A 23,907-nucleotide genomic window follows, 5' to 3' on the forward strand; every position below is an offset into this window, starting at 1 on the left:
AATAGTTACTTAAATAATTTTAGATAATAATTCTAAATGGTATTTGCTGTCAGTAAATAGAGTTGGATTAAACAAAGTTCAGGCATTACAGAGACATAAACCGTGAATGCTATGATTTTCATGAAGTATGTGCTAGAATGAAGGAAACAGGTTTCAGTCTGTGTAGATGAATCCATACCCTCTTCTAAATATACATTGAATCTGGTTCAGAAAAACAGCCTGAAACCATACTTTTATGGAAACTATTTCCTATAAACTAGGGACCCCGTTTTTCAACAAATGGGTTTTTCACAAATTCTCATAAATTTTAAAGTAGATGCATTATAAGTGTTTTCCAATGTTTATTTTATGATTTGTGATTGTTTTACATTTTACCATTTTTTCAAAACAAAATTATTCACAATTTTTTGCTACAAATTTCTATGCATTTTCCATTCATTTTGCAATTTTGGACAAATTTTGTAATAAAAACTACGATATATTGCAATCATCCACCAATTGATCCTGTAGAAACAATTGATTTTGTACTGGAAGTGAATCTTTTAACCTCAAGATACTGGTACATAGAAAAATGACTTTGTCATGGAATAACAAAGGAATATCTTTTTTTCATTTGTTTTCTGTAATGAATATTCCATGTTGTTCTTTTTTTACCTTATAAGTTCTGTATAGAATTAAGCAAACAAATAGTTACGGGATTAGCCTAATGTGTTCCTTGTGGATAATTTATTATTTTTACCCACAGTATATTTTGATATTAATATATAGATTATAAAATTTAATACCCACATTACCTAATAAATTTACACATATGTATTTCTTTTCCTTTTAATGCCAGGAGTCTGTACTGTATGTTTAGACTATATCTGAAATTTGTAAACATAATTTATTTAAAAAATTAAGTGGCTGTGAATATTACATTTTTCAAGCTCTTTAGGAATTTTTAATAATGAAATTATGAATGTTCTGCCACAGATAGATAGATAGATTGATTTATTGATTTATTTATTGATTTGATTGATTTATTTATTTATTAATTTATTTATTTATTTCGGTACAACTTAGAATATCATATATTTCAATATTTGATATTATCAAATGATGTTCACAGAATATTGTGTTGAATCTTTTCAATAAGCTTCTTGCATAAAAGTTTCCCTTGTTGCATGTAAGATTTAATACAGAATATTTAGGCATTTTGTATATCATGGGCATTTCTATATGTTCTCTCTCTGTAGGTCCATCTCTGGAGAGATATAGTGTGTAGACTGTACTGTGTATCATTGTATGGGCAAGATCAAGTTCATTACTTCCATTTTACTGTCTCATGTCCATTTTTGGCATTGACGTTATGAAAGTGATTGAGGTATGAGTGATGCTAGTAATCCTTATGCAGTCTGTTCCTGTGATGAATGGTGTGAAAGTATGGTTCATAGATCCAGTTGGTGTATGCGTTCAGTAGACTTGGCAGATTCATATGCAACAGCACCTTCTGGCCTGGTGAGGAAAGCAATGGGAAACTGCCCCACTTCTCATTCCCCTCATACACCTCTTCAGCAACATCTAAGCTACTATACGCGCACTTTTTCTTGAGCCCGGAGCTCCCTAGTGCTGAATCGGTAGACCTCGTTTATCTTCGACATCCATATCGGCAACCTTTGAAACACAAACTATGAATCGCTTATTCATCGCTGTGCGACATCTGGCGTACACTTTGCAAACTAGTAATGTTGTTGTTTACACAGCAGAGCCAAACTATATAATTCATGCTAGTAACAAGATTCGCATTGAGAAATGTTATATAATGTTAAATAATGTATGTGTGACACAATTGTTGACGTAAGATAATAAATGTTTAGAAAATTCATATCGATCGATCATATTATCGATTCAATTCAGATTTCATTTCCATCCAGTTGGCAGTATAACCGGAACTGGCAGCACTCCCTCCTTACTCCTCACCCCGTAAAAATCGGGCTCAAGAAAAAGTGCGCGTATAGTACTTAGGACAGCTTAGGCTCCAACAAGCCTCAAGCTGAGGACTCAACATACAAATGCTCTATGCCAGAAAGGTTAATTTATGTGCATAATTATTAGTGTAACAAAATTAGTTTACTAGAATTCTTAGGCATTATTATTATTATTATTATTATTATTATTATTATTATTATTATTATTATTATTATTATTATTATTTAAACTTATGATATTTACTCCATGACCCATTTCAAAATTACCTCAGCTAATTTAACAACAGATTTTTGTATCATTTTTACCACCTTTATTTTATCTACTTTCATATCATGTTTCTTTATTAGGGAAGACCACTTGAACTTAACCTAGTCTTACCAGAAAGCCATAATAAGGATGAGCACGACTATTGTGATCTGTATAAACTTGTTGGAACATAGTATGGCATCATCTGGGTTCATGTGGTGCCGCCTTCTGTGTTTTAGTGTGGCACAGGATGACTTGCTAGTCACTGTAACATAACCATAATAACATAAGGTATAATTTCCTATTTAGGTCTAATAAAAAGTATATCAGTTTAAGAAAATGGAAAAAACAAAGTGCAGCATGTTACACAGTTAACCTAAAGTAGAAATTGCATTTTTACCTGTAGAGATACTGGAGGTAGACTTGAGACTGTCAATACGCTTCAATTTGACCAGCTTGCGATTCATCCGTTCAAGCTCATCTATCCGAGTCTCGAGATTGTCAGTCACTTTACATAGCTCCTTCACTGCACCTACATTCTCCATGAAGATACGCTCCTGAAATGTGTAACACAGAGTTCAGCTGATAGTAAACAATTTCAACCTAATAAAAATCTTATAATTTACAGATTATACAAGGTATCCAGGTTAAAGGTAATATAAAATTTAATAACTTGAGAAATAATGGAGATGTTTATTGGCGGTTTGTTTCTACAACTAGGGTAACTCAAAATGTTTTCTGTGTTCGCTTGTGGTGGCGGTGCTACCACATGCACATGCGCGTAACTGCATTGTTCATGAGAAGCATGCCAGTAACCATGTGGACTCCACAGCAGGAGGTGTTCTGTGTGCTTTTGCTTGCGGAGATAAAATCCGTTACACTAGTACAACGTAGATTTTGGCGTGAGTACGGACTGTTACCAACTGATGATGTTCCCACTTATGTAACAATCATGAAATGGGACAGGCACCTTCGATGTCGGGCCGCCACACCAAGCGTGCAGTTTCAGAGGCTACTGTTGATTTCATCCGTGAGTCCTTCAAGCGGAGCCCTCATAAGTCAATTTAACAAGCAAGTAGGCAGTTACAGTTACCTCGTTCGACAGTACACGACATTGTCCACAACATGTTGCGCCTACGGGCGTACAAACTGCAGCTTTATTAGAAAATAAAACCACAGGACAGGCCGCTACGGAAGGCATTCGCGGAGACAGTTCTGGCAAAAATAGATGGAAACGAGGCATTCCTCAATTCGGTCTGTTTCTCGGACTAGGCTACATTCCATATTTCTGGCACGGTAAACAAGCAAAATTGCCGCATATGGGGATATTAGTTCACACGTAGTGATAGAACGGGACTCTCCGAAAGTGAATGTGTGGTGTGGATTGTTGAAGGACAGGGTTATTGGGCCATTCTTATTTGCGGAGCCTGCAGTTAATGGAACACGTTACCTAGACATGTTGGAGCAGTATGTTGTGCCACAACTTCCTCGTGACATGATCCTTCAGCAAGATGGTGCACCATGCCATTATGCGGAATTTGTGAGGGATTTCTTGAATCGTGAGTTCCCAGATCGCTAGATTGGGAGAGGTAGTCCATCAATTGCTTGGCCCCTTAGAATCCCCAACATTATGCCACTTGATTTTTTCCTGTGGGGGTTTGTCAAGAATCAAGTGTACCAGACACCAGTTCGTGATCTACCAGATCTGCATCATCGCATTCATGCAGCTATCACAAATGTTACACCTACCATGCTGCAGAACACTTGGAGAGAAGTGGAATACCGATTAGATGTCTGTCGCGCCACTAATGATGCACATATCGAGGTTTATTAGGTATATAAACAAACATTTTGAGTTATCCTACTTGTAGAAACAAACTGCAAGTAAATATCTCCACTACTTCTCAAGTTATTAAATTTTATGTTATTATACCTTTAACCCAGACACCTTGTATAATAAATGCTATTAAATTTTGACCCTTGTGAATCATATATATGGAAACAGGTGAATAAGAATGGACAATGACTTATGGATAGTGAATTGGAATACTTAAGTACATTGAGACCAGGAATGATTGCAGTATGAAGAAACAATTGAAATATTATAAGACAAGACAGATTTGAGGGGTTATTTAATAAGAGTATTTGAATTACTTGTAACAAATACTTTAATAATTTTTACTTGTAATCATTACTTTTTACAAAATGTCATTTTTACTTGTAATGCACTTCTTGTAATAAAATATTGTGATCATTACATTCTCATAATCAATATACCTCAAAAGGAAGCAGAAATGAGAAAACATTGAATAATGATGAAGGTAATTTTCTGGGTTCTACTACAGCAGAATAAGTAGCTTCATCAGCACTGGATGAGGTACTATTTTACCTCTCCAGTACTTCCAAAGATGTGGGAATCAACATCTATATCATCTGATAGTCAGGCAGGCATCAATTTTTGGTAATGAGATTCTCTCATAGTGCATTGGCACTGCCGGTGGCTCCAAGTAGCCTACGCAGTGGCCTCCACGGTACGCGCTAGCCATGCGTCTTGGTGGGTGTGCTATTTACCAACTGATGAGCCAAACTTAGCACACTGGGGCAAAACGCTGGCAACCAGGAATGAGTTAGCTGGAAAATTTATAATGTCCAATAACGTACCATTTATCGGTATTATAAATTTACTCATTCGGGACAAATATTTCGGTTTCCCAATGGGAATCAACATCTATATCATCTGATGGCCAGGCAGGCATCAAATTTTGGTAATGAGACAAAGTCTCTCTTAGTGCATTGGCACTGCCGGTGGTTCCAAGTAGACTACACAGTGGCCTCCACGGTATGCGCTAGCCATGCGTCTTGGTGGGTGTGCTATTTACCAACTGATGAGCCCAACTTAGCACACTGGGGAAAAACGCTGGCAACCAGAAATGAGTTAGGTGGAAAATTTATGATGTCCAATAATGGACCATTTATATTGGTATTATAAACTGCCGATTTGCCTCGCCCAGGCCGTCCAGTGTCCATGGACAAAGATGTACGGAATAGATTATTTCAAAGGTCTGTAACCAGTGGAGACCTGTCCTTTGTATGCAGTCTTGTGTATTTGTTGTCTGTACCATAATAAAACAATGTTTACCAATGGCCTGTGTTCTGTCACTTTCATATGAGAATATCTTGGAAGTCAGAATTTGTCTTCAGCCACTGTGCATAAGTACATGCCCTATATTTCCAAATGCATATCTTAGATTTTCCGCGTTGTCTCCTGTTCGCGAGAAAATAAATAGTTGTCATGACTTATGACTCGACCCTCGTATCATCTGATGGCCAGGCAGGCATCAATTTTTGGTAAAGAGACGAAGTTTCTCATAGTGCATTGGCACAGCCGGTGGCTCCAAGTAGACTACACAGTGGCCTCCATGGTATGCGCTAGCCATCCATCTTGGTGGGTGTGCTATCTACCAATTGATGAGCCCAACTTAGCACACTGGGATGAAACGCTGGCAACCAGGAATGAGTTATTTGGAAAATTTATAATGTCCAATAACGGACCATTTATATTGGCATTATAAATTTACTCATTCGGGACAAATATTTCAGTTTCCCTATGGGAATCAACATCTGTATCATCTAATGGGCAGGCAGGCATCAATTTTTGGTAATGAGACAAACATATAAATTACATATAAATTATAAACATAAAAGTTTTTCACCTATTCAATACATAGTTATATTTACAATGCGTGTATTTACATTACATGGGACTAGCTTCAACCCCACTTGGGGGCCATCATCAGACATATTTAAACAATACACAACATTTGACGAAATCCTAAAACATGTTTCTAAGCAGTAAGACAGTATGAAACAAATACATAATTAACACTATTATGTGTGGTTGAATTAGGCGAAGTGCTATGGTGCTCAAAATGTTGCAAATGAGAGTGAAATATTACGAGTGACAATAGGTGAGCAATATATGATACAAGTACACAAACACATTTAAAAGTCATTAGCTACTGAATTCTATCTGAAACACCATGTGTCTAAAAATAGGACTCAAGTTGATCCACAACATAGAGCATCTCATTTGTACTTTTATACCCAGACTGTATAATATATACAGTATGTAATCTCATTTCAATACACACCAACAACACAGTTGGTTTCAAATGGAAGGTTATTCTGAGTCGACACATCAGAAGTTTGTGATCTGTCCAACAATCATCAATACTCCTCGCAGTATCACTAAAATCACTATCATTATCACTATCTCTCAATAATAATAATAATAATAATAATAATAATAATAATAATAATAATAATAATAATAATAATAATAATAATAATAATAATAATAATAATAATTGTACCGGGAGGTACACCTCTAAGCAGCGCATTCAAAATGAGCACCTAAAAGAACTCCTCTATCTACCAAAGGTGAAACCAATAATACAACAAGTTAGAACTTTACTCTGAAGATGTCACCACTAAAATTTGACGTGATTTTGTTGTTGTGAAGTTTCCTGTACTGTGTGAATTTCTACTTGGTGTGTTTGCCATTCATCAAGAAGTTTGGACAGTCTGCCATAGATGTCACTGCTAAAAACTATGATCATGCACCCTGGTGCAAAGTGGAAGAACTTTTGATTTGAAGATGTTTTGTATTCATAAGGTTTTTTTTTTTTAATACTTATTGATGTTCCTTTATTTTTGGGTTGGCAATATTTATCTTTTCTTTCTGCCAGTTTTGAATTTAGCCAGTCAATAATTTCTGTAATTAATGTTCAACCTATCACAACCTTCTTCTTTGATTTGGAGTGTAACCTTTCAAAATGACCAATAAAGTGAGAGGGTGTAGCTGGTTTATTCATGAAAGGTCTCGAACCTTCCCCGAGGGTTTATAAACCACAGATTTTCACGTCTCTTGGCCAATCGATCATCATCTAACCTAGTGTGTGTGTCAAGCAGGAGGCGGGAGGCGCCTCTTTCATCAGGCAGCAGTACACCGACAAGGTAATGGCCACATAACATCTTTATTTCTTGCTAGCTCTGCAGTTTAATCCGAGGGAAAGGTCCGAAACTTTAACTATGTAACCTACTTTTCTGGAAATGTAACTTCGGCCGGCTTATGTAATAACTTCATAAAATCTTTAATGGCAAATCGGGGACAGAGAGTGATGCACCCTCTCGAGCTCCCCATCATATTGGTTTGAGGTGACTACGCTTGGTAACTGGTTTTCTTCCTTTCTGAAATGTCTTAAGTTATTCTTATACCAGTCACCTCCATAGTTTGGGAATAGCCCGTTTTATCAGCCTAGTGCCCTTTAGGTTTTAAGAATTCATATCTAGGAGTGCAAGTACACGCCTCCATTCAATTTGTGTTTCGGGCCATTTATTTAACCTGATTCTTTCCGCAACGGCCCAATAGGTTGGGTACTAGATACCTCTGTTTCGAATTTGTAAGTTGTGCCTTGATGGCGAGTGATTGTAATTTTCTGATATCGCCTTAAACAGGCTTGGAAAACAGAGCACGTCAGCTCTTTTCTAGTGTTGTAAAAGTGCCTCTGGGAGGCTTGATATTGTGAGTTGGGAGCAAGCGCTCCATGTATTGAGGGATTTCTGCTCTTGTGTAAATTTGTGCTCTTTGTAAATTTGAGCTGGGAACTCAAAAATTCTAAAACTAGGGGCTTGTAGCCCAAGAGAGTGAAAGTACTCTAATCTTGTATTTTCCTAAGTCTTGTTTCTAAATTGCCATGTCATTGTTATCTCACCAAGTGAAAAGTTGTTAAATTTGTTGTTTTTCAAAAATATAACCTTCAGTTAAGTTTTTAAACTCTTTTCTTGACATTGTAATTAGACCCATTCATCCCAGCACCTTCTTTCACCTCTGCGTTCCACGGGTAACCCGTAACAACAACAACAACAACAACAACAACAACAACAACAACAACAACAACAACAACAACAACAACAACAACAACAACAACAACAACAACAACAACAACAACAACAACAACAACAACAACAACAACAACAACAACAACAACAACAACAACAACAACAACAACAACAACAACAACAACAACAACAACAACAACAACAACAACAACAACAACAACAACAACAACAACAACAACAACAACAACAACAACAACAACAACAACAACAACAACAACAACAACAACAATAATAATAATAATAATAATAATAATAATAATAATAATAATAATAATAATCACTCTAAATTGAAGTTTTTCATTTAGAACCTAAAAGGAAATATAAAGGATTATTTCACTTCAGCAGATTCTCTGATCTAATGGTGAGCAGGAACAGATTAAATATTACCTTGTTGACAACGAGAAAGTTCTCAATCCTCTGGCCGTTAGGTAACACAATGTCCCCTGCTGCTCGGACAGCCTCAGGTAGAATCTGCTGTACTTCTTGTGCTATGACTCCAGTGTCAGCCATGATACAAGGATCAGAGAGGCCAGCATGGAGAGCAAACTCTGGTGCATATCGGTACCGGACGACTCTCAACTGCTGTACATTACGTAGTTGCTCTCGTGTGTCACACTGCAATACACAATTGTCATTAAATTTCTGTCTCTATCATTCTTATCACTGAGCACATGTTAAGCTTTCAGTCATTAATACATGTACACTCACCTACACTGAAACAAATTCACTGCATACTGTTATACCTTTCAACATTCAGTCTGAAAGCCTGTGTGAATAAACTTATCAACATACACCATTTTCAGCAAGTATTTTGACCTCATCTTTCCTATACAGTAGTACTGAACATAAAACAACATATAGGTTTGAGAATTAAATTTCTTCTTCTTCTTCTTGCAGAATACAACAAATTACAGCTGAGAACTAAATGAATTGCTTTCGCTACTCCCATCTTTGAAACTTTGAGGTGGATACTGATATTCTGGTGTTAACAGGAGCAATGCTGAGGAGGATTTCTACAGGCATTCACTCCATGAATTTGCTGCAATACAATTCCATCTTTGAGAGCATGGAATCTTAGGTCTAAGTTCATTTTATACTACCACAGAAGCTACAGTAACAAACTACTTTACACACACAAATACACACAGCTAGAAGAGGAAGAATTTAATTTTCTCTTTCAACACTTAAGGTGCCAACGGCCGTAGCCATGTTGAAACACCGGATCCCGTGAGATCTCCGAAGTTAAGCAACATTGGGCGTGGTCAGGAGTTGGATGGGTTGCCATATGCTGTTGGTGGGGGGTAAGGGAATGGAGGAGCGGAAAGGAACTGGCCACCCTACCGCACGTAAACTCCGGCTCAGGAACACCTCTGCGGAGGTTTGGACCTGCCTTCGGGCAGAATAACCCTTACCTACCTTCAACACTTAAGGACTTGAAATGGGACATTTTTGCCTAATATCCAATACTCTACTTCTTATATCTCTAAGATGGGCATAAATATTTTATTTGATATAAAAATTTAATGTCCGCCTCTGTGGTGTAGTGGTTAGCGTGATTAGCTGCCACCCCCGGAGGTCCGGGTTCGATTCCCGGCTCTGCCACGAAATTTGAAAAGTGGTACGAGGGCTGGAACGGGGTCCACTCAGCCTCAGGAGGTCAACTGAGTAGAGGTGGGTTCGATTCCCACCTCAGCCATCCTGGAAGTGGTTTTCCGTGGTTTCCCACTTCTCCTCCAGGCGAATGCCGGGATGGTACCTAACTTAAGGCCACGGCCGCTTCCTTCCCTCTTCCTTGCCTATCCCATCCAATCTTCCGATCCCTCCACAAGGCCCCTGTTCGGCATAGCAGGTGAGGCCGCCTGGGCGAGGTACTGGTCATACTCCCCAGTTGTATCCCCCGACCAAGAGTCTGAAGCTCCAGGACACTGCCCTTGAGGCGGTAGAGGTGGGATCCCTCGCTAAGTCCGAGGGAAAAACCGAACCTGAAGGGTAAACAGATGATGATGATGATGATGATGATGATGTTAAAATTTTAATTCCCTTATATCATACATTCCTGATCAAGTTCGGATAATGGTAGATCAAACTTAGTTTCACGTTAGGTTCATCATATTCGTAGAACCTTGTTTTGCTTTGGAGATAGCCTGAAGAAATTAATTATACCCTTCATTGTGGCTAAACAACTTCTTAAAGTTGGCATGAAGCAAGTGTGAGAGAGCACAAGAATCAGCACATGACTAGAACAGTGCATGTAGAGAGTTTTGGGATGAGTTTCTTTTATGAGAACTGGACAGCCTTTGTATTGGCAACTCACTGTTGCTGTGCCGTAATATCCTTGGCCCTTTGTCCGGCTCCATGGCTAAATGGTTAGTGTGGTGGCCTTTGGTCACAGGGGTCTCGGCTTCGATTCCCGGCAGTGTCGGGAATTTTGGCCATCACTGGTTAATTCCGCTGGCACGGGGGCTGGGTGTATGTGTCATCTTCATCTTCATCATCATTTCATCCTCATCATGATGCGAAGGTCGCCTATCGGCGTCAGCTCAAAAGACCTGCACCTGGCAAACTGAACATGTCCTCAGACACCCCGGCAGTAAACGCCATATGCCATTTCATTTCCATTTCATTTCCATTTCATTTCTTGGCTCTTCAAGTATGAGTGGTTCAATCCAATCGACTACAGCTCATTAGTAACTTACTGTGTTCACTCACATAATGCACCCCCCTCCCCCACTATGCTGAATTTTTCGCGTGCCACATAATTTCTACCAGCATATTTGGTAAGAAAACGGACACCCCTTGCATTTAACAAGCCTGTTTCTTGGATTTCAAGCATCTATAAATATTTCTGTAAACGGAAAGTCCAAGACCATTAACCATCCCTTCCAATTACCCGCTACCCTGGTCTGCCTGAAGAGGGGACCATACATGAGGAAACAAACAGCTGCATTCAGTTTCTTATAGCAGCAAGATGAGAGAGTTATAAAGTGACGTGCGGTGATGTTCACCATGTGATTACATGGACAAAATAACCAAATTTTGTAAGTTAGCTATCAAACTTAGACAAGAAAATGATTCACTGAATCAGTGTGTCTTTGCAAAGTAACATCTTGTTTGCCACAAAATATGATAGTTTTATTGATAGGTAAAATTTTATTTCTGTTTTCCATCACTTCCTTTCATTCCCTTTATCTATCTGAATTCATACGTCGTCATTTTTTTCTTCAAAAACATTTAGAATATCATGTGCTGAAACACACAAGTTTTTATGATAGACGCTATTTTTATGACAATGAAATTCTTCTTTTGTATTTTTCTAGTGTGAGTGAAAGGAGAGTTTACAAGACAACCTAGTCTTTCATGCTGACCTTTACCAACATCTATACAATTAGCAAACAAAACGTAAAACATGAAAATGCCCCTTCACTTTCTACTGAATATGACAACCATGGATACTAGTGGAGCAATTTTTGTTGTTGCCTGAAATTTCAAATTTCTTTGTCATCGAGGAAATGTGTATGTGTTGTTAGGAACCCATGTTTTGTTTAGTATACAGTGTGTATCATAATCAGTGAAGGATTTATGTAAAAGCATCCTTATGTCAAAACCTTTTCTGTCATGAGTTACAGTTTTATGCTTACCATTTTCACTATTATTGATATTACTATTGGTACCACCAGTTCCTGGAAGTGAGTTAGACTCGATGGTGTCCGTAATGATGTCTAGTACTCTTGCATCATCTTGCTTTAAACAACTACTACCCAAAACACACCGCATTTTGTTTTGCTTCTGAAGAAAATTTAAAATGCTGCCTTGTCTTTTACTCATAACGATAGTTCAACAAGCTTATGCCTGAATAACAAAATGTGGAAAGTTAATGTTCACAACATTAAAAGAAAACATTCACCACATTGCCTCAAAAAAAATACCTTATTAATAGCCGTAGTCATTAAGACTGAATACAGAATAATGCACGCACAGATTACCTCTCTCCAAGGGCATTGACAAGCAACAGCAGAGTGCCATATCCTATGTATGAACTCTTCCTGCCAACACCAACATTAAGTGCACCCTGCCGAGGTTGTCAGTAATGCAGAATCTAAGTAAATTTAATGTGCATGCTAACCTTTATTAATTACATTTAGTTAATTGTTAAAACCATACCATCCCATTTATTCTGCTTAATTCATTAGAAATAGTAAGGATTTCTTTAAAGCAGCATTCTTAATAATTTTCAGAAAGTATAAATATCCGCTTTGACACACACACGCACGCACGCACCATTTCTGTCTCTACGTCATCATAACGACTCAACTGGTGCTGGTTGTTTCTGTGACAGTTTTTATAAGGTGAAAAATCACTTGGTGATCAGCCCTTAATGAGTAGGAAGACACTGGAAATGTATAATTAAGGACTTTCATGTCAAGAGGTTTGGTACTCTAACTAGCTTCTGCTAACTCTGTGGCTAGAAGTTAATAAATAAGTAGTCCAGCTAGTATATTAACAAAATATGAAACAACTACAATGAAGACAGAAGTTGTAAAAATACACTTTCTTCAGGCTTATCCCAGGTATTTATGAGGTTGCTGGAGTAACTCAGGTTCATTTATGGCCGGATGACCTTCCTGATGCCATGTACATTTTCAAGTGAAAATTCCAATTCAGGACTGACTGGGAATCGAACCTCAGTCATTAGCGTGGAAAGCCAATAACTAAGCCTCTGAGCCAATCATGCTCCCTGAAGTTATAAAAATGAACACCAAATAATCACAGGTAATTTTAAACATACATAGACAAGGAGAAGTCAATAATTACCAGCAATCAGGATAGATGCATGTGTTAGATCAGTGGTGTTCAAACTTTTTGGTTGGCGTACTCCCAAAATCCAATTGTTTTACCTTCGTACCGCCAAAGTACGAGTATATTGCGATTATACCAGAAATAAAACATGATTGTTGCTGGATGCCAGATAATATTATGGTAACTGTAATCATCATCTTCCGTCCGCCTCCGTAGAATAACGGTTAGTGTTATTAGCTGCCGTCCTTGGGGGCCCGGGTTCGATTCCCGGTACTGCCAGAAATTTAAGAATGGTAGGAGGGCTGGTATGTCTTTGGTATGGTACATGCAGCTCACCTCCATTGGGGGTGTGCCTGAAAAGAGCTGCACCACCTCGGGATGAGGACACAAGTTTACTTTATCATCATCTTCCGCAGCTTAACCCGCTTGCACAGGGTCCCTACTCGCACTGAGGCACAAAAGAATGGCTGGGAATTTAAGGTCTCATGCCCTTCCTGACAACACAGGATTTTCAACTGAAAACCCCACCCTAGGATGACAAACAAGCAGCTACATCTTGTTCCCTAATACAGTAATATATCATCGCTCACCAAGGAAAACCTCGTAACGCCTTCGGAGTAAACCTTACAGGAAAAGCCCAAAACTGAGTGGTGAGCAATGGCTGAAGAACTGTTCCTGTCATGTTCGGTGCTTAATAATATAGCCAATTGTTCAACCATTGGAGACTGATGGAGAAACATGGTTTTCTCATGAGTGTAATTGCAAGGTTTTCATTACCTAATAACAATATACATAGGATTATCATTATTAATGCAACAATTACTATTATATACACTGCTACTGAAGAAAATTTGAAGTGAATGAGTGGATTTCAAAACAAATTATTTTTAAAAAGCAGCATAAGTAAGTAATTTTACATACCTAGACAATGGGATGGGTGGGCTTGTTTCTTTGAAGCTTGAATTGAGCAACATTCTCAACTGCAAGGAAGGTTTGGGTAAGTGTCAGTTAATTTCCAGGCATGAACTGAGCAACAAGAGGTTTGTCTTAAGAATGCAGAAATTTCTGTACAGAGATGGGTCCTAACATTTATAAGTTTTTCAAGAACTTAAGAGATGTACAAGCTGATACATATTTTAGAATTAATAGTTAAGAAAGGGTACTCTGTGTAGTGGTAGACAAAAACACTAAATCAAAACAAGATTTTATTGAAAATGAGCTGGCTCAAACCTTTTCTGAACTGTTCGCCGAAGCTGTTAGGAGCTACGATAAATTTACGTACCCCTTGAGATGAAACCGCATACTCTAAACAGTGTTATGTGGCTGAAGATGTTGATAATATACGAAACATGTACCACTTTTGACCATTAAAAATTGCCTTAAGCAATCATTGTATCGACTAGGTGGAAAATAAATACTTAATTGTGAATCTACTCTAGTGGTATGCATACCACACTTTGAATACCATTGCATTAGATGGCATATAATAGTTGCTGCAAGTAGAAATTATGAAACCTGTAACTAAGACACCTATTATCATGTGCTTTTCTTCAGTTGCTTGGTCAGAATGCAAAAGTCTGTCTCAACTTAATGAGTACAGTAATTCTACATCAAGTGATGAATGTTAAATAACATAAAATAAACAAAAGAATTTAAATCTATCCTAGATTAAAGTACAGTGTATCAACACAAGAAATAAAATCCTGAGAATCTAGTTTGAGATTCTGTACTGTTCCAGAAACAAAGAATCTACAAATAAAACTAGTACAAATACTACAAAAATGGTATAATTTAAGAATGTTCTATTGCCATTCTATGATGGTCACTTTGGAATTTATTCTCCTTACCAATGAAGAATCTCATTCCCATCTTATGAATCAAATAAACTTATTAAAAATCTTTTATGATGCTTCATTTTGAAATGATGCATGAAGTTAAGACCATTATAGAATGACAAGTATCTACTATCTTAAAGAAGATTAATGTGTCCTATACCTCTTGGATTGTCTCCTTTGCACGGCGATCACTGGGCTGCATAATGTGCCCTGTGACTTTAAGGTTGCCATGAACCACTAGGGCTTCATCAGGGCGATCCGTGTTGATACCCACACGACCTGCATGAAAAATAGATTCTGCTGTGTGACCCTTCTGCCAGCATAGCTCCACATCACTCTCAAACTGGCCAGGGTTTGATGCCTGAAACAGGAAAGCCTAGTGTCTTCAGGTACACAGCTCTCCAAAACAATGCAGATCAGAAGAACAAAATATACATCATTTAGAAAAATACTTTCTTTATATTTGTTTAATTTTATTTAAGGAATACAATTTAATAATAATAGTGTTATTGGTTGACACAAGGCTGGCATATTTGAGCACCAGACTGAGCTTGTATTGAAGCTGCCAATTTGGGCTCAGAAAGTCAGCTCTCTACTGTCTTAGCCACTCAGTCCAGCAGTATTTTTAATATTCATTGTGAGAATATGCATGGAACCATATTTGTTATTCTACAAATCCATATCACTCTAATATTAATAAACATCAAATGCCCATTCAGTGCAATGGTTATGAAAGCAGTTCACAAATTCTAGAGAAAAAAATGAATGACATGAAATTTGGCAACAGAAGGGTGATTAAAACCAGCTTTCTTCTTGTATACCAATGCGGGTGGTAGCTTTAAGCTTACTGTGTATCTGTGTGCAGCTCTTGAAATTTTAGCGAATAGTTCATTTTGTTTTGGTCAAGATGCATAATGCTCAACAACAGGTTCTGACTCATTTTTGTCTGTTTGTTACTGTATCTTGCCAAAATGACATGAGTGAATGGTATTTGCCGTGGAATTCAAGTGCAAGACATCCTGGTTAGAAAACCATAAGCTAAAATCAATTTTCAAACAAGAGTAGGAAGTTTAGAGGGATCTACTAAGTTCACATTTCTACAATTTAATTGCACAAAACAGAAGTTGTGGGTAAAACATTATTTTTTCTGATGATGATGATGATGATGATGATGATGATGATGATGATGATGTCTGATTTTCCTCAAATGAAGTCACTCCAGTATGAAGCAGCTACTGTAGCCCTGTCACTGATTGCATGATAATCTTCACGTGGAGATTTCAGAGTGCAATTTGAGTAATGGTGGAGATGCTTCAGATATTGAAAAGTTTTATAGTCACAAGCATAATTTTGTGTATAGCCCTATTTCTTAAGGTGGCCCTAGTTCCTGCCATACCAGTTATTAGTGTTTTCCATACTGGACATGATTGTGAGGCATGAGTTGGAGTCCCCTCTCTTGACTTATTCCAGTTCGCTAATGTTGACCATTGCTGCCAGTACTAGTTTCAGAGCATGCTTGGTTTAGCTGTTTCAGGCTTGATGCTGTTCATGAAAATTCCATGATCTGAAATGATGTCTTACTGCTGGGTGGCTGTGAAGAGGATGGTGGTTGTCTACCTCTTTTTTCAATTTTTTAGTCAACTGCTATGTGCCGTCGAACAGGGGGTGGTGCTATACCACAAGTATGGTACGGTATATCTTTTCAACATTAGTTGGTCTGAGGCATCCAGAAATGATATAACATATTCCAGTCAAGACAGTATTCACTTTCTTGGAATGCTCGGAGTTGGCCCATACCGAGTGAGTTGGCTGTGCGGTTAGGGACGTGCAGCTGTGAGCTCGCATCCGGGAGATAGTGGGTTCGAATCCCACTGTTGGCAGCCCTGAATATGGTTTTCCGTGGTTTACCATTTTCACACCAGGCAAATGTTGGGGCTGTACCTTAATTAAGGCCATGGCTGCTTCATTCCTAGACCTTTCCTAGGCCTATCTGTGTAAGTGCGACGTAAAGCAAAATAGTAGTTGGCCCATACAGGACAAGCATTTTCAGAAGAAGAGAAAGAGAGTGCCAATGCTGTATTTCACACAGTTGCTCGATGTGCTCCCCGCGTAGACCCTGTTCCTCACTCTGATCTTCATGCCAATGGAAACACCATGTCCTTTAAATGTGCATGAAAGATCAAGTTTAACTCCAAAGTACTTCCTTCGCAACAGATATTCAGTTTATGGTTTGCAGCATGATTGCAAAGATGGAACAGTGTGACCTGTAGTTTGCTAGGATTTGGTTTTAGCAAGTTGTCCTTGTAGTACTTGGACAGATCACTGAGACAGGTCTGCAGCCTGGATTCTATCTTCAAATGACTTGGACTGTGCTCCAACACCAAGATCATCAGCATACAAAAAGTCAAAAAATGCTTCTTGTCTTCAGCAATAAGTTGATAGTTTGTTTTTATATTGAAAGGGATACTACCCTGTGGAAGGCCAATCCCTCCAATGACTCTCTTTAGCTTGGGTTATCACCTGGAATCTTCTATTCTGCAGAAGACATTGAATGGTTCTTGTGAGTAAGGTTCAGGATTTGGTTGGTGCATGATCATCCTAGTCTGAAACCTCCCTGCTGCTTAATCAGTTTACTCTCTGCAGATGGGATCATACTGTTAAGAATAAGGTGCTCAAACAGCTTGAAGAGTTGACTCAGAAGGGAGACTGGCCTGAAATTCTTTCGCTGGTCCTGTGTCTTATCTAGTTTCAAGAGTGCCACAATTTTGGCCTTAAGCCAGTTCTAAGGGATCTTCTCAGATTGAATACACCAATTGAAAAAGCTAGTGAGCCACGGCAAGATCTTGACACAGAGTTCTTGATCTGTTAATTCCCGATACCATCCATACTGACAGACATTTCTGGTTTGATGGTGTCTGCAACTTCCTCAGAAGTAAACAGAGTATCCGGACAGGAAGCACTCACTGGTTGGGTTAGAGAAGGGAGGTTTATCATGAGGATTTATCATGTTTCCTGTTCAGGATGAGCCGATGTGCTACCTGGTCTGAGATAACATTATAATGACCTGAGTAGTGTTGTTTGGTACCAGGTGAGTTTTCTTTTCTTTTCTTTTCCCAATGAGCTCTTTGAGATTCCTCCTTAGTCCAGGAATATAAATTTTCCATGTAATGTTTTCTTTGAAACTTCTTGAATAGTATGTATGAATTCCTCGTATCCTTCACAAGTGATCGGGATACTTTCAATAGCTAGGTTTAGCTGGATTTGGAACTATTCACAGTTAGTTTTATTGAATTTTAAACAAGGTTGACTAGATGAGTACAATGGGTGACTAATTTTACTCATGATGGGGTGTTGTTGGCTGTGTGGGAAATAATCACACAGTTTTGATACAAATTTTTAGGCTGGTACTCAAGATGTCATCTGACTTGGTGAAAGCGCTTGCTGGTGAACCATTCTAATGATATTTCTGGAGGTTAGAATCTTCTATGATTTATCAGTGACAACATATTCCTATAGCTCATTCCACGTTAAGAAAACAGTATTGCTCTTATGGGCCTACAAGAAGTGAACACACTCCCTATGAGACATTCATAATTCCTCGTGATTAAGGAATATTATACTGTACTTTGTAATAATGTATTATGAAAGACAGATAAAAAGGATGAGGCATTTTTGCCTGTGAGTTGTTAAGAAAACTACAAAACATTTTCTTTTTTATAAATATATTTGTAGGGAGGAAGCACAATGGTGGCAACAGGCATCGCTTCGTTGCCTTCCTTCATTTTCCTTCTGTGTTGCTCTAGTAGAAGCCTCGTGTAGTCCCTCACTCTGTGAACTGCTGTCAGCTCACTTCTGTAGTGAAGTCATCTACAGTGTTTATTTGTTGCGTGTGTGTTTTTAGGCTTTAAATCAGTACGTAAATTTCTAGTTTTGAGTGAGAGTGATGCAATAAGCCTACGTGCGTGACTTCTTTCTTTAACAGTAATACTGTGATGTTTTGTAGAGTCATCTACAGTATTTATTTGTTGCATCTGTTTTCTAGCCTTTATTGCCTGGAGAAATTTATTAAATGCAATTAAACGCATCCCTCACCCCTCGAACCCACAAAAATTATTTGTCTAGTTTCTGCCCCAATTCGCCTTACACTTCAATCCTGAGATTTTTTTATGTGCCACAGTTTACCCCTGATTCTGTACAAACAAAAAATAGCCCCTGTAAACCCTCCCGTCCCCTTTAGTTCATAAAAATAATTTGTAGCTTAGTCAATGTACAGACACACGGTCCTTACTATTTTATTTATATAGATACTGTAACATGCTAAATCATTACAGCTTTCAGTATAATTCATGAGTCACTTTCTTTAAATATACAAGAAATGTGGGTTATTTTCCTCTGTGAATTATGTTTTAAAATATACATTTTAAAAAGATAAAAATGAATTTGCAAGCCAGATTTCAGGGTATGATCATATGTTAGAAGAATTACAGAGAAAGATTCCCAATGCTTGATGATGATGATGATGATGATGATGATGATGATGATGATGATGATGATGATGATGATGATGATGATAAAGAAGGATATGCTGGAGTTGGCCTCCTTACCCTGACAATGATGCGCTCAGAGGCATGCGACACGATAGGGTAGTTGTTGCTATCAGCACAATGTGCATGGAGTCCCACGACAAGGTAGAAGTAGCGCTGGTCAGGGTTAGGCTTGCCCTTTTTGCGCATGTTGTTGGACGTCGTCTCACTGAAGTGGAGTCTCCCCACAGTCACCTTGGTCACCTGCTCTCCCTGTAGGTCAACGCTGCAACCCGGCCAACAGCTAGGGGTTAGACAGGTCAGTTTGGCCACTAGGAACTCATTACAGCACACAAGAAATCAGATAATTATTAAAAAGAGGAGGAGAAAATGAGATAAAAAATGAAGTAATTTATAGAGAATTAAAAATATCTACTACAAGAAAATAAATGTTATAGACTCAAGTCTTATCATTGGTTGTTTTCTTTAAAAAGAAATTCAAAATAATTGATAAACAATACCACAAAATATCCTCTTACTATAACAACATGTTAGAAAGTCACCATGCGAAAATCCATAGGAAAATGTACAGATAAAGCATTTTTAAAAGACTATGTTACAATGATAGTAAATACGTGGGCTGTAAAGAAAGTAGTAGCAATATTGATAGAAGGCAATATTTAATGAACTAACAAGTACAACTGCATTACATTCCTTCTCTGTTGATGACAGCGACAGAGTGCTCTACTGCATGGAGTACAGATGCCACGTCAGGAAATCGGTGGCTTCGGAGGGGTTCATTCAACTTCAGAAACAGTTCAAAGTCGCAAAGACTCATGTCTGACTAGTATGGAGGGTGTTTCAAGACCTTCCAACACCACCATTGCTATAATAGCTTAACATTGTGTGTTGTCATGCAACACGACAGGGCGATCGGCTCGCAATAAACGTGGACCTTTGTACTGCATAGCCAGACGCAGATGTTGCTCTAGAAATCGCCAAAAGTAGTCACTGTTGACGGTTTATCCCTCAGGCACAGCATGCGTAAAAATAACACCCTCATAGTCTGGTATGCCACAATCAGCATAAGCTTCATCTGACTGGGTTCCTGTCGAAATTTCTGTAGTCGTGGCAAACCTGGGTGACGCCATTCATCCGACTTTAAAAAAAATGAATTTTAATTTATTCTTCCACTTAATCAATACATAGTTTATATCATTGAATAGTCCTAGTTTCAGCTGTTCATTGCAGCCATCTTCAACTCAGATGATTTAAACTATGTATTGATTAGGTGGAAGAATAAATTAATATTTGTAAAAAAAAAAAAAAAAAAAAAGTAAATCATATCCATCAATATGGCCCTAGCAATGAAATTTATTGCATACACTTTCATCCGATTAACACTTTAATTCAGGCTCATAGGCTTTTGCCAACATCTAATCAATGGCAACAAATACACTGCAGAAAAGCGTCTCCTTTGTTATGATATCTGTTCAGGTGGATGCCAGCTAGTGCATATCAGTACCATTTATGTACGTCAGTGAGTTGATGTGCAACCCAATGAGACACAATTTTCCTTATGTTAAGACATTTTGTCAGTATGTACCACAGCATTTGATGACTGAGACCAACTTCTATGGATAATTCCCAGACAGTCCATTGATGGTCTATGGAAACGAGATCACTCATGATTGTGACCCATCGTGGCAATCGTCCTATACAGTAACGTATTCTCAGCACAGGCTTCACGTAATCCTTGATAACATTCTGATGCATTTTTGCCACAGGCAACCTGGATTTTAATCCATGAATGCTGATCACCTTTTGAAAACATACTTTTGAGTGGTGAAATCGATACTCTTCACTTGAACGCCACACAGCAACAACACTCCCAACTGGATGCCCATCAAACGCACGCTACATTTCGACAACATATCCTGTTCGTGCATGCCCGCTCTCCTGCGAGTGTCTGGAATACGTTGCCACTACTCTATCTACAGCCCTCGTATATAGCATGTACTGCCATACCTACACTGTACTAATGACTTGTTATATTTACAGACATTCCATTACATAATAGATTAATTCTTTATGTACAAAGGCACTTCAAAAATATGGTAACATTAGCTTGCATGGAGAAACATTATTTTATAGGCAGATACAAGGATATGCATTACTATTCAACGTAGTTACCATTCTCCCATGGTACACCAAGGCATCGATGCCAGTATGGAAGAAACCAGTCCCTGAAGCCATGTCATGACAGCGTGCTGAATGGCTGTACTTTCCACCCAGGTTCTTCTTCAATGGTATGAAGAGATGGAAATCACTGATTGTCAGGTCAGAGCTGTAGGGAGGACGGTCCAGATGGTTGATTTCCTCACCCGGGGAGCGACAGTGAATGTTGTCAGTTACTGTGACACACTGCAGCATTTGTAGGTAGTGATTCCCAGAAAATGACCTGGACTTCTCCCAACAGGCCGTGTGTTACTGCAAGACAACACCAGACCACATGCAGCCAACAGCTTGTGAGAATTGTTGCACTGCTTCTTGTGGGAGGTACTGTACCATCCTCTCTACAGACCCAACCTGGCACCCAGTGACTTCCATCTCTTTGGACTATTGAAGAAGCACCTGGATGGTAAGCAATTCAACGAAGATTCAGGTGGTCAGCCTGTCGTCATGATATGACATCAGGGACTGAACGCAGATTTCTTCCATGCTGGCATCAATGCCTTGGCACACCACTGGAAAAAGTGCATGGATAAGAGTGGAGACTATTAGTAATGCATTTAAGTGCTCTATTACTATGTATCCTTATATGTATGTCCAACTCTGGTCCTATTTCTCTACGAGGTTGGGTATGAAGTGAGATGAATCTTCTTTGCGAGTTTTTATGACTGGATGGCCTTCCTGACGTCAACCTCATCAGCAAAGTTAACGAGATGAATTGAATGACGTGATACATGATAGTAGGAAGGGAGAAGGTGAAATCCAGTGCCAGTATATAGCCTACTCCTGTTGAACCAAGGGGTCTGCTCAGGGCTTTACGTCCCCATCCGACAGTTGAATCACCATCAACAGCATCATATGCCCTCACTCCATATGAGCACTGTGGAGAGGTTTGGAATTAAATCCAGGTGTTTGGCACTCAATCTAGTGATTAGAAATTATATACCACCACCTGTCCTACCCTGCCGGCCAACATTTCAATACCAATATAATGGTCCGTTACTGGACATTATAAATTTTCCAGCTAACTCATTCTTGGTTGCCTGCGTTTTGCCCTCATGTGCTAAGTTAGGCTCGTCAGTTGGGACCTAGCATACCACCCAAGACGCAAGGCTAATGCATACTGTGGAGGCTGCTGCTGCTGCAACGTGTTTCATTCCCCGCCCTTCGGGCGAGGCGGGCCCCTAGACAGTGTCGCTGTCTCCCAGGCCGGAGATGTTGAAAGAATTGGGGAAGGACCAATATTGTAAGGAGGAGGGTAAGTGGAATTAATGGTTGAGGAGGTGTGCTCGGATGTTATTTAAATACCAGGGATGTGTGGAAGGGGTGAAAATTCAGAGAAGTGTACTAGGGCTGCCATGAAAGGTTAGTAGGTGTAAGGTTGCGGAGATATTGTACAAGGAGGTGATGAGAAGTCTGAGGTCGGCTGTTAAGGGTGGTGAGAAGGAGAATTGAGTTGGTGGACGAACGTGCGAGGGAGTTCGATATGAGGGGGCTGGCCGGGGTCGAAGACGTGGGCTGGTGGGAGTTCTAGGAGGGGAGCGTGAAGGTTCCACTTGATGTTGACGACCGTAGATACGTGCCCCGCTGGTAATAAGACGTTGGACTGCTTCTTCCGTTGGCAGGTGGAGACGGACGAGATAGGTTGGTCCGGAGTTGTTCCAAATTCGGAAGGCACGACGCACAGGAATGCCTTCGAGATTAAGTTCTTGGATAACCTCTCGATCTGAGATGTCAGGATCCACGCCGCGTAAGACACAACTATGCATAGTGGTGCGATCTGGCAGTGGTGATGTTGAATGGCGCACGGTGTCTGCTGGAGGTGAAGGCTGTATGACTGGTGTCGTAGCAGAGGTTTCTTCAGCGATGGTCGAACGGTTGAAGTAGCGGGGAGGGATGTACAGGTAACTGGGCGGATCAGGGTATGGCGGCAGAGGAAGGGTCGTAGTCAGAAGAGGGGAAGAATGGGAGTACGTAACCGTAGTGATAGGAAGGTAGGGAATGCGAAGTGCGCAGGTCGTGGTGGTTGTTGTTGTGGTAGGAGTGGTAGTGGTTGTCATGGTGAGGAGAAAAGAGTAGGTAGAGGGGTGGCTAACGTCCAACAAGGCGTCAGCCAATTTGCTTTTTTGAAGTCGGCGAAGTAGCTGGAGTAGAGATGCTGAGCCACCCGGCCGACAAAAAAATTAAGGAGTAAGGGGAGTTCTGAGACGTACGAAGAGTTCAAGAGCTGATGCAAGTTTCGAGTTGCGCGAGAAGGATGCTGTGGAGGCCACTGCATAGGCTATTTGAAGCCACCAGCAGTGCCAATGCACTATGAGAGCTAAGTCTCATTTACAAAAATA

General features: G+C 39.3%; 1 protein-coding gene across 1 annotated transcript in view; it reads right to left on the reverse strand.

Annotated features, from left to right (window-relative positions):
• Positions 1-23,907, reverse strand: part of LOC136867016 (myelin regulatory factor) — a 166,302-nt gene that overhangs the window by 54,682 nt on the left and 87,713 nt on the right. Inside the window, exons 11-15 of the mRNA XM_068226684.1 lie at positions 19,415-19,619; positions 14,971-15,171; positions 8,566-8,793; positions 2,618-2,774; positions 2,350-2,482 (exon numbers count right to left, since the gene is read on the reverse strand). Coding sequence (XP_068082785.1) covers positions 2,350-2,482; positions 2,618-2,774; positions 8,566-8,793; positions 14,971-15,171; positions 19,415-19,619 — 924 coding nt within the window. The remainder of the gene's footprint in view (positions 1-2,349; positions 2,483-2,617; positions 2,775-8,565; positions 8,794-14,970; positions 15,172-19,414; positions 19,620-23,907) is intronic.

The sequence above is a fragment of the Anabrus simplex genome, chromosome 1 (genome assembly GCF_040414725.1).
Source record: "Anabrus simplex isolate iqAnaSimp1 chromosome 1, ASM4041472v1, whole genome shotgun sequence".
NCBI lineage: Eukaryota > Metazoa > Arthropoda > Insecta > Orthoptera > Tettigoniidae > Anabrus > Anabrus simplex.